The sequence below is a fragment of the Lethenteron reissneri genome, chromosome 23 (assembly GCF_015708825.2).
Source record: "Lethenteron reissneri isolate LAM-NWPU_2019-01 chromosome 23, ASM1570882v1, whole genome shotgun sequence".
Taxonomy (NCBI): domain Eukaryota; kingdom Metazoa; phylum Chordata; class Hyperoartia; order Petromyzontiformes; family Petromyzontidae; genus Lethenteron; species Lethenteron reissneri.
The window spans coordinates 8,078,029-8,095,756 of NC_083801.1; the positions used below are offsets into that span (position 1 = coordinate 8,078,029).

The 17,728-nt window shown below is 41.4% G+C and overlaps 1 protein-coding gene across 1 annotated transcript in view; it reads right to left on the minus strand.

The window, feature by feature from the left end:
* LOC133345912 (ETS translocation variant 1-like) overlaps nt 1-17,728 on the minus strand; it is a 61,032-nt gene that overhangs the window by 25,807 nt on the left and 17,497 nt on the right. The window contains exon 4 of the mRNA XM_061557025.1: nt 13,714-13,767. Coding sequence (XP_061413009.1) covers nt 13,714-13,767 — 54 coding nt within the window. The remainder of the gene's footprint in view (nt 1-13,713; nt 13,768-17,728) is intronic.

The window sequence follows — 17,728 nt, forward strand, 5'->3', positions numbered from 1 at the left end:
ATTCATAAAATCTGCTTTCTTGCTTTTACTGCTGAGGCCATGATTATTATCCATGGTTGCAACAAAAAAAACATGCTAGCTTGAGGGAATACTATTTGTGCCAAAGATGTCTACGGTAATAGACAGGGCTGAGGCAAAACATGTTGTGTAGGCCTAAGAAAATGCAATATATACTCCAGTCAGATCGACATATTACCAAAATATGTAAATTAACATATCACGTGTCGTGTAATCAAGGGCGCATTCGGGCGAATGGAATATAATTGTGTATTTATGTAGGAGGCCACTATTCTTGAGCCATTTACACATAGGCATGCACCTAAAGAGACGGTGTATATCTGTGTATGTCCACTTCAAATGCTTTGGTCAGCACTATCATGCTACTAACCTTAAGGATGTCTGAGAAATGTACTCTCTAACTTAATAAATTACTTTGACATCTTTGGTAGAGAGCATTTAATAAACTATATACTGGCAACACTGCAATTAGAATCAATCACCAAACTGTAGCTATGACAATTAAGGTGGATTATTGCTGTGACGGAGAAAGAATAAACATTCCCATTTATAATGCTTTACCCGTCATGAATAGCTGCTGTCAGTGCACCGAGGAAAAACTAAACACGACACAGATAACACAATTTGTGCACAAAGTGGGATAGAAAATATTTTCTGTTATAAACCGTTCGTTTCATATCGTGCGCTCGCCGGAGGAGACAAGCAGGGGGCCTCTTTGTGTTGACCGAATCGTGACCCCCCTCTCGACCGGCAGCATAAAGTCGGGCCTTGTGCGCTGCACTCTCTGGACTGCACGGCGAGGCGAGCAAAGAGCGTTCTCTGTGTCCACTGGCCCCTGCACAGAGTCTGAGATGCAGGTGTCAGCCTGCAACACTGGCATGTGAGCAAACGCCAGCCACACGGGATCACCCGCTCAGAGCAAAACCAGCGCCAAAGCCCTCTCCGTTTGCCAAGTTCAACAAAACGCTGCCTTTACCGCCAGCTTTAGGCAATGCCTTTCCTGTTAGGGCGCAGGCATTGGCGTTTTTCCCTCTTCTGAAATTCTCTGGGGGGGGTAAAACTAAATAAATGCTGCCATTTGTATTTTAATGAATAGTTAACAGTGTAGGTTTTAGTATAAATGTACAACCGAGGTTAAACTACTCATCGGCACTCACAAAGGAATGCACCGAAAAATTATTAAACCGGCTTAACAGACTTAAACAGCTATTGAAACACAATATCTAAAAAAAAGTTATCGCTCTCAATGTAAAATTGTGTTTTGCTATGCCAAAAAACCACCCATTAAAATATTTAATGAAATGTTACATTGCAAACATATTCATGATTTTATCAGAATGAAGTAAAACAGTTACTGAAATAAAAATAAAAACAGCTGTCCCGTCTGCAGAATAAATCCTTCAATATATAAACCCATTACAGTATTTGAAAATTAACATATACAATCCAAATAATCATAATCGCTATATACGATTAATGCAGATGTGTACTGTATTTAAAATGGATTTTACCGAGCCAATGCATTTTCAAATGGACTCATTTATCATACAGTATACTTCTGATTCCATCTCTGAATAGATTTGTAACTTGTAATATGTCGTAATGCTGAATTTTAAACATGCAATGGCCATTGAAGAAGTATTCAAATAATCTCACAAATGTGCATATAATCTAGATATCTCAACCATGAAATCTGAAGCTCAATAATGAAATATTATGGACTGGTCATCCTGCCCCCCCCATGAAAGCAGAATTCCACCATTCACTGCTAAGTACTCACATTGCCAAAAACCCAAACTGTGCTCACAATGGCCTGGTATGCACCGTGGCTTGTGTAAGTGCGCGCCTACAAAATATAACCAACCCCAGATGATTCCACGCTCTGCTTCATCCGCCTGAGCCGCAGCAGACAAAACATCCGGAAGCCCGCAGTACAAACATCAAGGCCTCGGCCACTGTACGATATTAAACATAGCCTCTATGGCGATAAAAACATATATTTTTTTCACCACACATGCCTGAAGCAAATACACTCTATCTGTACTTGACAAACGTGTACACAGCATTCTACATAAAGGCGCACATCGTGAAACTAACTGCTTCACTAAGACACGCCTTCAGAATTTAGTGGATACAATATTTTGAGTGAGCATTTTTAACTAGATTTAATGTTACACTTATACAAACATTTCAGATTAATTCTTACATTTACGCATCAGTCCTACAATGGTTCAATAGTTAAATAAATGTGTTCAAGTGCTGGTCATATCTAACGGATGCATTAGAATTCACTTCAGTCAGTAGTAAAAAAGAAAAGTACTTGATTGAGTCAGCCTGAAAACGTAGCCTACATTGTATATTTTCAGACCACTACACAATTGTTTTAATATTTTTAATGATACATCTTTAACATACTTCCCATGTTTGAAGATTATAAGCGAGGTTTTACTTGAATGATATTCGTCGGTGCTCAAATTAATGCATCTTTGCCTCCCAATTGTGATCTCGGCCTGGGCAAAACTAATTTCACTCCCTGCAAATTAACCCTGCGGCCAGCATGCCTCAGCCAGACGCTATCAGTGGGCTCCTGCGGTTAAACTGGGTGTGAACCAGCTCTTTCAAAGAATGCGACAACAACGGTGCCAACATCTACCAAGCCCCATCGGTGCACTGAGGGTTTCGCATCCAGGGTCTCGCCTAAAGGTGTTGGTGCAGCTCTTGATGGACGCGGGAAGGCTGTTGGGAGACGTTGTCACCTCAGTGGTTCTCCGAGAGGTTTAGTCCAAAGGCTCCGTGATGCCTCGTCTGATGTGTAGGGTGTAAGTTAGGGAACTGTTCTATTGTGCGATCTGTTTGTGTTAAGTTTGGTTTGTGGTAAATTTCATGTTACCATTTCCTGACCCTTAATCGTATTACAGGAGTAATGCAGCAGTGGGTGCCACTGTTGTGTTAGTGGATATCACATATCTGGTTTTGTATGTGTTGCGGCTATGAGCATCACTGCTAGGCTTGTTGTGGTAAAATGCAATCTTCTACCTGTGTGTGCAATAGTGCACATACATTTTTTGCATTAAAGTATTCAATTTATGTCAGATATGTGGCATTGATTTGTGTGCAGGGGACAGGGCCTGTCCTTTACCTTAGGGCGAGAAACTTTTTGTATCGGGTAATAGTTATGGCTTGGAGAAAACAAGCCTGTATGTTTCCCCATTTGTAACGGATACCCCAAAGTGAACTGGCTGTACCCCTGCATGTTCAGTTTGTTCCAGTCCAATAAAATTGTGGTTACATTTCAATTTTAAGTGTACAAGGGTGGCCTAATATCAATATTGGTCAATTGGTAAATGGTCACGTGACCTGGTGCTCAGCCAATGGGCTGAAATAATTATTTACAACTTTAAATTCAAGGAGGAGAAGAGAGGGGGGGGGTGCTGGTGGACCGGGCGGGATTCAGGGCTGGTCTACCAGTAGCTTGGTGGCAGGAGGTGGACAGGGACTGGTGTTCCTGCTGCCTTTTGGTGGTGGAGCGAAGGCAGTTAAAAATGTAATTTAAAAATAAACGTTGCACTGCATCCTGGCGGTGCCTTGCCTTTCCTCTAAATATAGGTGTGGTACTGCTGTATTTGGGTAACATTTCATTGGCAGTGTTCGAGGTGAGCAGACCTTGCTTTATACTCGCCTCACCCGAGTAATTTTATTGTCGGAGCGAGTGGTCGCTATCGTGAGCATAGACGTTTATAATACCGAGTCGTGAGTGTTGAGGCGATTATAATCGTAACCCACACTGCTGAATTCCCCGCAGCTTCACATTTCTATGCATACTGTTGGTTAAATGTAAACTGGGGTGGGTTATTAATGAGTATTACCACGTAGGCTTTCGCAACCAATATCATCCATAATAGAGGTTTTTGGGTTAGATCGCGTAAATATATAAATGTGTCGTTAAAACCCGCCACCACCCGACACAGCCAACTAGTAAGGGTTGTCACGTAAACAGAACGTGGCCAATTCGTCACTAGTACAGCACACCGGTGTGTTGGAGAGCCAAGCCACAACAGTTTAAACACGTTCTGTTTACGTGACAACTCTTACTAGTTGGCCGTGATAAGTGGTGGCGGGATTTAACGACACATTTATATATTTACGCGATCTAACCCAAAAACCTCTATTATGGATATTCATGAGTAGTTGCTCCAGGAAGGTCATGGCAGTAACATGCGAGTTCTAAATGGGTTGTAATCGTGGCTCATTCTTAACGTTCCTCGAGCTGGATGCATTCTCTCCGATGCGGTTGGTTCAATGCAACGTAATGGAATTTTTCGATTTAAAGCTTTCGTGACTGCAGGGATTCATCTTCTTGGTTCTTTCAGTAAAGTCACGTAGAAGGGAAGTAATAAAATAATGAAAATAAAACATAATAAAATAATTCTCACACATTATTAGAATTATTTTATTATGTTTTATTTTTATTATTTTATTACTTCCCTTCTACGTGACTTTACCGAAAGAACCAAGAAAACGTAATGGAAGTTTCGATTTAAAGCTTTCGTGACTGCAGGGATTCATCTTCTTGGTTCTTTCGGTAAAGTCACGTGACTGCAGGGATTCATCTTCTTGGTTCTTGGTTCTTTCGGTAATAAAAATAAAACATATTATGTTTAATTTTTATTAAAATAATTATTAAAATAATAATTAAAAACATATTATGTTGTATTTTTATTATTTTATTATTTCCCTTCTACGTGAACATAATATGTTTTATTTTTATTATTTTGTTATTTCCCTTCTACGTGACTTTACCGAAAATCCAAGAAGAGTAATGGAAGTTGTCCGTGGGTGGTTGCAAGAGTAAGATTACACAGTACACAATACAGTGGGCAAGTATTGTACGGTTTACTCTTTCTGACAAGGTCACGTAGTCGCTTGACGGGCACATGATGTAACCCAGGTCGCCCTTGCAAAAGGGGCATTGCGGCTCCATACATCTCAATGGGTTTATTTCATCTCCTGGTTAAAGAAAAGATATAACAACTGTTCTGCAGTAAGATTCCGAGGTTCCAAGCATAACTGCACAGTCTAGTTGATTTTTGCAGGGCTCTATCTCGTGAACATTGAGTTGAACAGCTTAATAAGCGACTTATATTCTAACCATGCTAGTGTGTAGCCGAGCACCACAGTGATTCGTGTCCCTTAGGGGCCATCCATTTAGTACGTACACAAAAATCTATCAAAACTTGACCCCCCCCCCCTTTCTGTACGCACACGTTCTTTTTACACACCCCCCCCCCCCCCCACCTGGGTACGTACGCTTGTCGCACCCCCACCCCCCGAATCCTATAGAACGGACGATATTTAGTCCACGCAGAAACGATCAAGGAATTATAATATTAACGTGTTTAAGCAAACAGATAGTCCACCGCTGGACTATCTAACTCATTTGAAGGCCAATGTAGACATCAAATGGAGACAATTTTATTTGTCTAGGAAACGGGGGGGGGGGGGTGAAGCCTCGATAATAATTATAATTTGTCTACATAATTACAATCGATAATAATTATAATTTGTCTACATAAAAAAAAATATCGAGGCTTCACCCCGTTTCCTATGCGTACATTGTTCGTAAACCCCCCATACGCAAGCGTACGCATTTGGGTTACCCCCTTCCCCCCTCCATGCGTACGCACTAAATGGATGGCCCCTTTACACCTATTTTACTGAGGGCACATTCCCCCTCGGTCCTTCGCTGCTCAGTTGAGCTTCAGCGTTACCCCCTTGCTAGTAGCTCAAACTAATCTGACGAAATCCCAGTAAACGTGGAAAATTGGGGCAACGTTTGTCCAACGATTCCAACCACATGCCCAACGTCGAATGTTTACTGGGTTGTTGCAATCTCGGCCACAAGACGAACAAAACCAAAACCTTCCGATGCCTACAGTTTTAAATTTACTTTAACATTTGTTTTACTTATGCAAGCATAAAAAAAAATATGCACAAGCTTGCTTTAAAAGTCAAATGAGAATAGGTCAATGACATAATGCTTCCAAAAACTGTCACACGGAATGGGATTACCAGATTTGGAGGGGCACATTCCAATGCTTCCCCTCCTGCTGCTGAATCGGAATGAACAGCAAGACGGCTTAGCAAGCTATGCCCATACAGGGTTATAAGGTACCATTTGGGATATAAATTATTACTTTAAGTTGTCAGTTGTCCTCTCCTTTCCAGCGAAGTCCTGTGCCAACTTCCAAAAAGTAGTAATGCTCTTCACACAACTTACATTAGCAACGATGTTCACTAATCCATACATTTTCTCGACACATAAAGAGCTTTTATAAATGCACTGCTGGATAAAGGCCTCCTCATATCGTAGGGGTCGTTCCACTATACTTCACCATGCTACTCAGTGTGCCTTGGTGAAGGCAGGCAACATAGATGTTGGATGGAGCATGCTACAGTCCAACAATGTATCTTTCTGCACTGCCCTCTGCTGACATTGCAGTAGCCTGGGACACGAGTTGTATGCCGGGTGGTCGCCAGGCTCAAACCTGCTTAGCTGCAGAGACATGACGAGATCGGGCTTTGTATTCCCCATTTAAAATCATATTAGTTAGCCATTTACAGTGGCTTATGAAGGGGTGAAATGGCACACATGCATAACCACACTCATTCACGTATACACACGTTTTTTTTTAAAATGTGTATTGAGTGTCAGCAGTGGTTAGTACACTGCGCGCTGAACACCATGACCCGAGTCAGATTCGCAGCCACGGCCAACATCGGTGTCGAATGATATCTGAACTGGTCTTGACGCCCTCCTCCACCAAGCCGCACTGACCAGCATCGTGGACGATGGTCAAACTGCCCCCATGAACAGCGTGACATGGCGAAGCCTGTATTCCCCCCCTAGTGGATTGACAATTGTCTATAAATTATATTAATTTTGTCAAGATGACTTGCAAGTATACACACAACATACGAATAGGAGGCAATTCGACAATCGTATGCTTGCATAACTTCATGAAACTACATTATACCGGCAGTATTTAAAGCGTTTTTTTACAAGAGGATTGTATGCAAATGCTGCGCTGACCAAATGCTGTGCAGGTTACATGTACGTTTCTACGGATACAGTTTACACTCTTACTAAAGTCATAATTATATTTTGAGTTCAGAAAAAAAATAGTAATCATGCAAAAACAAGACTTCATGAACGACTTCTTTAAAATAAAAATGACTTCATCTGTGCCGCTTATACATATGGCCATTACTACAAACGTGGGATCCTCTCTTCGTTTTCTGTGACGTGCTTTAATGAGACCTAATCTGTAGTGTTTGTTTATTAACAGCGTTTCAAACTTCTCAGTGGAAATGAACAAATGACTTTACACGTGCACATTTTTGCATGCATTGTCCAGAGACAAAAATGACACCATCAGTGTGTGTATTCCATCCTATCTCGTGAACTCCTCTGTGATACTTTTTTTTGCAAAAGGGATAGTGTTGTTCACGCTTTACACCGATTCCATGGATGTGCCAAGCCCGCTGTCCCGTTAATTTGCAATGTATCACATTCATGGGAAATCCCCCATAGAAACAGTGATGAAACACTTCCCACATCCAGATCCTGTAATCACCACATGCTGAGGAAGCTTTGCACGAACCCTTGGCCAGAGAACCAATTGGCTTGCAAGTAGTCAAGTGACCTACGAGATTGATGGAAAGCAGACCGGTTTCTTAAAAGTAAAAAAAAGGAAGAAAAACAGGTGTGCCCTTTCATAAAGGTCAAATAACAAGGCTAAAGGGGCTTTGAATGTTTTAAAAATTGACAGCGATATCAATGGGTACCCTGTATCATATCACATGTATTGTGTAAAAATGAGTCGTGAAAACAAATGTGGCGTTGTTACCTAAGGCACAATAAGGGTTCCCAAAGAGGGGATTGTACGGATTATTGTCACAGATCGCTGAATAAAAACAATTACCAAACTATAAATACTTGAATCTATGATTTAAAAATGGGACGCTCATATTTTGCTGTGCAACAGAACAGGCATTATTAACGTAATGCATCCATACTCAACTTACTGCACTGTAAATGAAAAACAAAACCAACATGTGTTTCCACTTACTCTACTCGGAAGTCTTTGCTTGGCTTCATGCAGTAACCTATAGCCCCTATGGTTGTTTGGTGTCCACCTTTTTTGTCTCATGTTCATGCAATTACCCATGGCTTATGAGCTGTCATTCACAGGTCTTAGCGAGTAACTATGCCCTTATTATTTTACACTTTAATTAATGTGTATTTAAAAGCAAGTTTTTTCTTTCATTCAAGGATTGTTGAAATAAAGTACTCGGGGTTTTCTATTCTGCTCTTTGACGAATGTGGATGCACGACTGTACTCTGGCATCACTATAATGTTAAAACTGGATTCACAATTAACAGCACTATAAATCTACTGCTGGATGAATGCATCACAATGCCGTACCAGTCATGGGGATTGCTTGGTCATACTTCACTACGCTAGACAGTGTGGGTTTACACAGCATGGCCTGCAAACAATACAGATATCACTCGTCACTCAGGTTCCACTTTGGCTGGGTATTGACCTCAAGTCACCAGGTTCATAGTACATTTTTTTGTGCATTGCACTCCATCACCACCATGCCTGCATGATGTACTTAATACATTTAAATCTATAATGTGTTTGTTTTAAATGTTTTCAGTTATTAACGCAAGTACTTTAATTAATATAATAGCTGTTAATACAAAAAAGGTGTCAGATAAAAGGGTTAAAAAAACCAATGATCAAATTTTGCTACTCGCAAAGGAGGTTCCAATGGTATAATAGCTGTCGTTTAACACACGTTTTACATCAGCAAATAAAACCGCACCATGGGCATGACTGGGCAATTGAGTGTCCCTTTACTCGGCAAACAGCATGCTACTCTAGCCTATCTTGACATAAGCAAACATGATAGTACGATTGCTTATTGCCGCAATAATGTTGGCAACAGTACATCTTATGAGAGCATACACACACACACAAAGGAAAACATTATCACCTCATCCTGTAAAATATTCCAAAATGATTTCCTGTGCCAGAGCAATTTATGCCATTGTGTGGTTTTGTAAATGTCTGAAGTTTTTAGAATTTTGTACAAAGACACCTACATCACAGACATCTGCCTGCAAACAGCTGTTACGTAGCAACAGCATGAGATTCACTATTTTTGTGCGGAGAGTACAGAGATGGATGAGAATGTGGCCCGAGGGCTTTTAAACACCTTGACAATACAACAGCCCTCAACAATGTTATTTTTTTAATACCTGCAGTCAGTGTTCTGTACATTATTTAGTCGTTGCCTGTATATGTTTATGACGGCAAATAAATCCCATCGTCGCTGAAATAATCTTTGAACACTGCCTTTAAACATCTTGCCCTTTTCTGTAAAGACAATCAGGTTTTTTTTTATCAGTCGATATTTTATGAGCATTCAAACAGCCTCATTGATTGTACATGTAAACTTGGAGCATCTATTTGCTTCGACCGAGTTGTATGTGTACTGTACGTGTACAGCCAGTTTTTTCAATCCACTGCTGGATGAAGGCTTCCCCGTACCTTATGGGCCATGAGAAATATATTACCATTCTGTACCACACTGGCCAGCGAGGGTTGGTAATAGTATGCGTGGTGGAGGAGGGAGGGTACAACATGAGTGTATTTCTCCACACTGCTTTCTACTGTCAACAAAGCCTGTCTTTTGTAAATAGTGGTCACCCAACCAAGTATCGTCCAGACCCAAATATGATTAGTTTTTTACATTTTACGAGATTGGGCATATTCTGTGTGATTTGGTAATTAGCAGAGTTAACATGCGTCAATTATTGTCACCTCTTTGTCGTGCCCATGCAGAATGTTAAAAGGACTATAATTGTAGTACTGTGCAACTACTAAATTATCCATAAGAGGTGTTTTTGGGTTAGTTTGCGTAAATATAAAAATGTGTCAATAAACCCGCCACCACCGACACAGCCAATTGGTAAGGTTTGTCACGTAAACAAAACGTGACAATTAGATACTAGTTCAGCACACTGGTGTGTTGGAGAGTAAACCCGCAACATTTACAATTCGAGTTCGATGTATCACTGGTAAATACAAGCAGCCTCATTAGGCGACAGCCAAAACTTGACTAATTGTCAGTGTCGGGTGGTAGCGGGTTTAATGCCACATTAATATTTACGCAATCTAACCCAAAAAAAACCTATTATGGATAATATTGGTCTCTAAAATCTACGTATTATAAGACAGTATTGTAATTAATTATCAAACTGTAAAACCTGCCGAAAAGACGTACCTTTAATGACCAACAAAGATACATTTAATCATAACAAAGCATTCATAGTGACAAATGAGTAACCATTTAACACAATGAACCTTAGCTTCAATACTTGCAGACAATAACCTACGCTAGTGTACTGTATGTCAAAACCTGTGTGTGTGTGCCCATGTGCTCTTATTTTGTAACTATTCTTTGCAGAATACTATGAAAGGGGTAAAGTAAGATTTTAAAAAATGACAAAACCTAGACCTCAGACATAACCTGCTACACCATTCTACGACCATCTTTGTGTCGATAGAAATTATAATCAGATGGACATGTTTTGCTGAATGTAAGGCCAGGCATAGGAGACATTTATGCAATGCCTTCACATGGCCCAGCAGGAAAAGCATTAATGGAAATGGGATTACGGCCATGTGAATGAATGAGTGGGCTGCAGCAGATGGGTTACCACAAAACACTAGCAGTGCCAATAAGAGAAAAACAAGAACAGAAAATCCCTTTTTGTATTAAACAGCAGCCACTGAAATACATTATACATATGTCATGAGTTTGAGAATAGAATGTAAAATTTTCACAGAACTATGGGACATAAATTATTCTAAGGTATTTTCCAGAATTAAATAAAACCACACCAGTGTAACGTATATATGTCATTAGGCAAAACAAACAGATAATCCAGTTTAAATATAATTGCATGGTCAGAAAATGCGCCTGTTCACAAGTTTAAAAATACTGTATTGCATATGAACTGAGATTTTGCACATATGGAAAAAGACCCTTCAACAGTGAAAAATAAATCTGGATTTGCAAGGTTAATGCAAAGGACAAATAAGCTCATCGACATTTCTAAATGCTTCCAAAGAACTCTTTGCGAAAAAGAAATGTCAATGGAAACCAAATTGTGCGCTGCCCCACACACCGAGTAACATTTAAACATAAACACGGCGAAGCGCCATGCGCCTAAAAACATTCGGTTGGATTAGTTAACTCGCAAGGTTCTTGGAGGGTGGCCCCAAACATTATCAACAGGGTTAAAGGTGAAGGTTAATAGCAATCTTAACAATCTTTGTTATCAAAACAAAACGAAGAATGCCATTCACGTTTGAAAGTCTGAGCTGACGAAAAAAGAAAATGAACAAAAATGTCCGATGGCATTTTCGTAAACAAATACATTTCCTGTTTAATACGAGTAAAACATATCCTGAATATCCTATTCATTCTCCCTCAATCACCCTTTCACTGGCCCAGTTTGGCTTTCCAAACAACCAAACCATTTCACCGATCTTTAGACATCTGTCCTCTCTTTACCTCCCGCTTGCCTTCGACTTGCTAGGTAACCAGAGTCTTAGGTTTTTTCGGTAAAGTCACGTTGGTAAAAATAAAAATAAATAATAAAAAATTTAATAGAAATAAAATAATTATTTTAAAATGCTATTTCTATAATCATTTTTATCATTCTTATTATTTATTTTTATTTTTTACCTACGTGACTTTACCAAAAAAACCCAAGAGTATGAATCCTTGCAGTCACGAAAGCTTCAAATCTAGAGGTAACCAGAGCTTGATTTCAACCGGGTCTGTCCCCTTTTGTGACACGGAAATAATTTCGGGACCTGCATACCCCCCCACATCAGCTATGCCTCTCGCAAAGGTTCATGGCAGCTAATCACGTATCTGCTCCAGTTATATTCAGTAGAAAGCTAAGCCCTGTAGGTAACTGAAGCATGTTCCTACGTAGGTCTACGATGAACGTGCATCACCTCCTACTATACTGGTCAACAAAAAAAAAACATTTTTTTTCTGGCCTGGACTTTTGCAGCTGTTTTAGACTAATTTCATGGTGCTGATTCCAAATCTGATCTCAGATTTGCTCTATCACATCTCATTTTTATATATCGGCATACCCCATTTTCATTGATTTTACACGAAATTAACTCTATCACTTATGATTGCAAGTTGTTGCGAGTCAGTGACTGCTTTAGTGTTCAAATATGGTGCTGTATTTTTAGGATAGTGTGTTTATAATATCATTTTATGTAGAAATCCACCTTTATTTAATATTTTTCTATTGCAGTTTTTATTGAAAATGCAATATTTGAAATCTCAAAAAACTGATGTGATAGACAAAAACCGATGACAGATTTGGAATCAGCACCCCAAAATTACATTAAAACCGTTGGAATACCTTATGCCGGAAAAAGTGTGTTGACCAGTGCTATAAATGCGTGTCCATAATTCCTTGTACATTGGCTGCTTCGTATCATCCGAGCTCAGCGTATCACTAAGATCGCTTGGGAACCCCATCTATATGGAACACCAATAAAGTCCGTGCTGTAGATTGTTAAATACTATGATCATAAGAGTATGGTAGTTCATTAAAATGTACTTCATCGTGCAATTGCATTTTTAAGCAACGAAAAGCCCTTTGATGTTGTACATATTTTAAAAAGGTGTGGGTTGCTACATTCTGTTCTTGCGATATATGCAGGCGCTAATTGCCGATGTCGAGGTCTGCTATCCACGAGAGGGCTTCAGGAGAGACATAATGCAGTCTTGCAAATCCTCCATTGAAGGGCTGCAGACTACAGTGGTTTACTATATGGCCCATATCTTCTTGGTTCTTTCGGTAAAGTCACGTAAAAGGGAAGTAATAAAATAATAAAAAAGTAAAACATAATAAAATAATTCTCACGAAGTTTCGGCCACAACGCAAGCAGCCGTCCTCAGGTGAAGAATGAAACACCACCAAGCTTGAAGCGTATATTTAAGCTGGGTTGGAGTGGGGGAGGTGGGAAGAAGAGCGCCTAGACAAAATAATTTGCATATCAAGAGGAATTTAGCATATGGAGAATGCGTAGGAGGTGGGCGGGGGGGGGTTTCAAATTAATATAAAAAATATATGGCCCATAGTTTGGGTTGTATGGCCACAATCGCATCGCACTGCTGTCGCTTGTCTTTAACTTCACATATATGACGGAGATGCGTGCATTGTCCTGATGCTGTGATTCACGAAATGTATGATTTCTTGCAAAGTGTTAAACAGAATTTTTGAAAATGTTGTGACCATTGTACATACAAAGCACTCATGCTCATAATACATTAAATGAAATGTTTAATGCACTAATATTTAAATTTCCACTCGGGAAACATGAATGCGATATTTGTGGACCGAGACAGTGACTCTTTCCAAATACAAATGCTACACACACACACACACAAAAGTTTTCGTCATGGGAATCCTTTGGAACAGGATGACGCTAAATATTCATTATACAAAATATCACAAAAGATAATAAAAATGGAAAGCAGAACGAACGAGCTGCAGCCAAAGAAGCAAAGTGTGGAACTTACAGTTTTCAGCCTGGAAATCTGGGACGAATTGTTCATCATCATCTGGTACCTGGGCTGGAGACAGGGTGATACATATGAAAACGTTAAAGTGTTAAATTGCACAGCAAAAGCAGACTTCACTTTGGCATCAACACTTAAACGTCGGAAATAGTTTGAATGTTTGTGTTTATTTAAAGAAAGAAAACATCTGCTTCAAAAAAATATTACCATTTACATGGGACTCTCGTTTTTAATGGCAAAAGAACGGATAATACACTGTAACATGATAACAAATGTATATTAATAGCTTCAAAAAGTCGAGTCTCCACTTGTTCCCATCATTGTCAACGCGTGCCTGGAATCTTCTTCAGGTGGTCTCAAAAGCCCGGAGGCACATTTATTGTGGTATTGTTGCAAATTCTCAGAAGTGTTATCATTTTTTTGAAGCACCCTGTATATGTGACAGTATTTGAATGATAAGGATGTGTAAATAGGAAAGGTGATGCAGTTTTTAGCTTGTGGTTATACACAGCACAGCATTTTCTCGATGTCTTATATTCCGCAAAACATTATTAAATGTTAGAGTTGGGAGTGAAATAAATATAACGTAAATACTGTCTGGTATACGAATTACACTGCTTGATGAACAACAACCCACAATACATTTCTTGTACTGTACATTTGTATCTAAAATGTCATCTTGTAATTACAGTGGAATTTTGAAAATCCTATTACACGTATTCACTAATTTATTTCAGTACACCAGAAAATGTGTTCAGTCCTATGTTTACCCCGAGCCAGCGTTCTCTCTGTGCCAGTTCCAAAACGTGCTGCAGTGTGCCAATTTACTACATCGATATAACGTGTAAAACATACAAATGGCATTCACTGCAGCGACTACAAGCACAGCTTCCATCCCTGTAAAGAATTCTGATGGGTACATGCCATACTCAATTATGCAGCAATATCACACACATCACAACATGTTCACGCACACCAATGGTCTCAATTAGTAAAAAATATGGCAACCTTATTTAATTATTAATATATTTGTACAACTTTCGTGACCGCAGGAATTCATATTCTATGGTTCTTTCGGTAAAGTCACGTAAATAGAAAAATGTACGAGAAAATAATACAAATAAAGTGAATAAAAATATCACGACGTTTCGATCGCAACACAGCGGTCGTCATCGGGAACAGGGAGGTGAGCCTCTGAGGGCGAGCTGTTTATAAAGGTTAAGAGATGGGGTGGGGCAGCTAATGTTAATGTGGGAGAGGGCTCCGATACCGCCAGTAGGTCTACACCAATCAAAGCATTGCACCTCGCTCCACACACCCACACTGCTGACGGTGGAGGTTGACAAGAAAACAAATCAAGTCATGACCCAAAGTGGTTGATGACATCTTTCCAGTGATTGCTGAGTCTATAAGCTTCCTCTCGGTAGAAATTGTCTCTGTGTCTAAAAATATGGATGGCTTCATGAACGAATCTTTGTTGATAGCCAGTAGGCTTGCAAAGTACCATCGTCTTAGAGAAATAAATTTCGTGTGAGCCAGCTGCATTAAAATAATGATCAGCCACGGCAGAAGTATCGGTCCGAGATATGTCGCTTAGTTTCTCCAATGTAACTCCTGCCACAGATACGGCTAAGTTTGGAGACGCCGGGATATTGCATGTCAGAAATCTCGTCTTTCACAGATGGGATCAGATCATGAATTTTATGTACTGTGTTAAATCGGACCTGAATTTTGTGTTTGTTCATAATTTTTGAAATATTTTTGGTTACCCCTGCTATGTATGGCACGGTGATGGTTTTGATTGAATCCTCAGATGGCTCCTTCCTCACGGTTGGGGCGATGGCTTTGCGGATTGTGTAGTAAGAGTATCCATTCGCCTTGAGAGCTTGGTGTACGTGTTTGAGTTCACTGGTTAGGTGTTCATGGTTGGAGATACATTGAGCTTTATGGTGTCGCGTTTTGATGAGGGAATTCTTCTGGGATGGATGGTGGTGGGAATCAGGTTTTCGGTAGGTGTCAGTATGGGTTACTTTCCTGTCAACAAAATGGCTCATTGAGCCATCTAGTCTATTTTTTATTAGGACATCCAAGAAAGGTAGCATGCCATCCTTTTCTACCTTCATTGTGAATTTGATGGCTGGATGTATAGAATTGATGTGGTTGAAAAATTTGTTTAGAGCCGGTCAGCCATGTGGCCAGATGACAAACGTGTCATCCACGTGCCTCTTCCACAGGGATGGGCATAGAGTGCATGCCTGGATGGCGTCCGTCTCAAAATTTTCTAATAAAATATTGGCAACAACCGGAGATAAGGGAGAACCCATTGGGGTACCTTCAGTTGGTTTGTAGAATGTTCCATTCCAGGTGAAGTATGTATTGGTGAGGCAGTGTCTAACCAGGGCCGGTACATCAGCATTCAATCCTTGTTGGACCAAATTTTCAATGATTGGAATGGTATCAGGCACATGTACTTTGGTGAACAAAGAAACTACATCGATATTGACGAGTAAATCATCTGGGGACAGTGAGATCTTTAATTGAGGATACCAGGTGAGCTGAGTTAAGTACGGTAGAGGTGGTCTTACCAGTGAATGGCTGTAAGGTCTCATACAGATGTAGTAAGTATATGGAGGCTTGACGACAGGATCGGAGGCACACTTATTTATTACACCAACACAGTTATTACAGGTCACTGGGCTACAGGGATTTCTCGACAGCTAACCCCTCTAACCTATACCAATTCCTCCACTACGGAACTAGGGGAGGCTATCTGTCCCAGCTTGGTTAAGCTGGGATCCCGGCTCCCTGAGTCACCAGACCAGCTTCGTCTGGGCTCTCGGGGCCACGCCACCGGCTTGCCCTGGTCGGCCCTTATAAGGACAGCGAGCCAGGGGAGCTCTGGGGCCTACACTAGCAGGTCTTCCGTCTTCTCTGGTTAAAGCTGAGTCCCCACCTCGAGCCCTCGAGCTCATCACCTTTTATAGGACTCCCCCCGAGGGGGGGCCCGTGGGGGACGCACATTCGGACGTCGGTGCGAGCGCCACCCTTGTGTACGGCCGTAACCCCGCCCATTGTGTTTGTTGGCCATCCGTGGCCATGCATAATCACACCTCAACATACGTAGCCATGCGCAATTACACCTCTACATCACCCCCCCTTGTACAGCTCGCAGCCGTCCCTGGCTGCAAAAAAACGTGAATAAAGGTGCATTCCTCACGAAAACCCCGTGTGTGTGCCTCGCGTAATATTTAACAAGAACAAGAGAACCTTAACAAGAACAACAACAGGAAGAGAGAGAGAGAGAGAAAAAAATAACCCGACGCGCTCCCCCCGAATAAACACCCCAAAACCAACATATATACACACTCCGGACGCCACCCCTCCCATTGTCCGCAAGGCCCCCCAACGGCCGACCTCACAACAGTCTGCGCGTTTTGGCGCGCGTTCTCGCGGCGAGCCCGTCACAAGGGCCCGTCCCGGCACGCTCAGTGACGGTTGTTGACGGTCCGGGTACAAGAGAGTCAGGCGTCGCTGCCGAGTGACCCCCGACCCCTCCGGGAGGGGTTGGTGGGTGTGGACCCGTCACTCCTGTTGCACCTGGGGACGGAATAGTTGATGTCAAGTTAGGCGAGCGCAGCGACGCCGGGGAGTCGGCGGAACCCTCACACGTTTGGCCATGCGTGTGTGCGTGTGAACCCCGGGGCGGCGCGATGAATGGTTTCAACCTTGAGGGGTGCACATACCACCGGCGCCTCCCCCACTTGACGCGAACACATTGCGGCCGCAAGACCTGTACGACCTCCACTGGCCCCCGCCACGGCCGTACCAATTTCGACGAGGTTGCCAGCGGCACCTGGGGACAGTGCAACCACGCCTTGTCCCCCGGTTTCCATTTTACCACCTGTACCCGCCCCAACCGAAGCCTCTCGTTCGCCTTCTGGCGGAGATCAGAATTTTGCGCGGCCGCTTCCCGCGCCTCAGACAATTTGCTGATGTTAAATTTAACGTGTTCGGA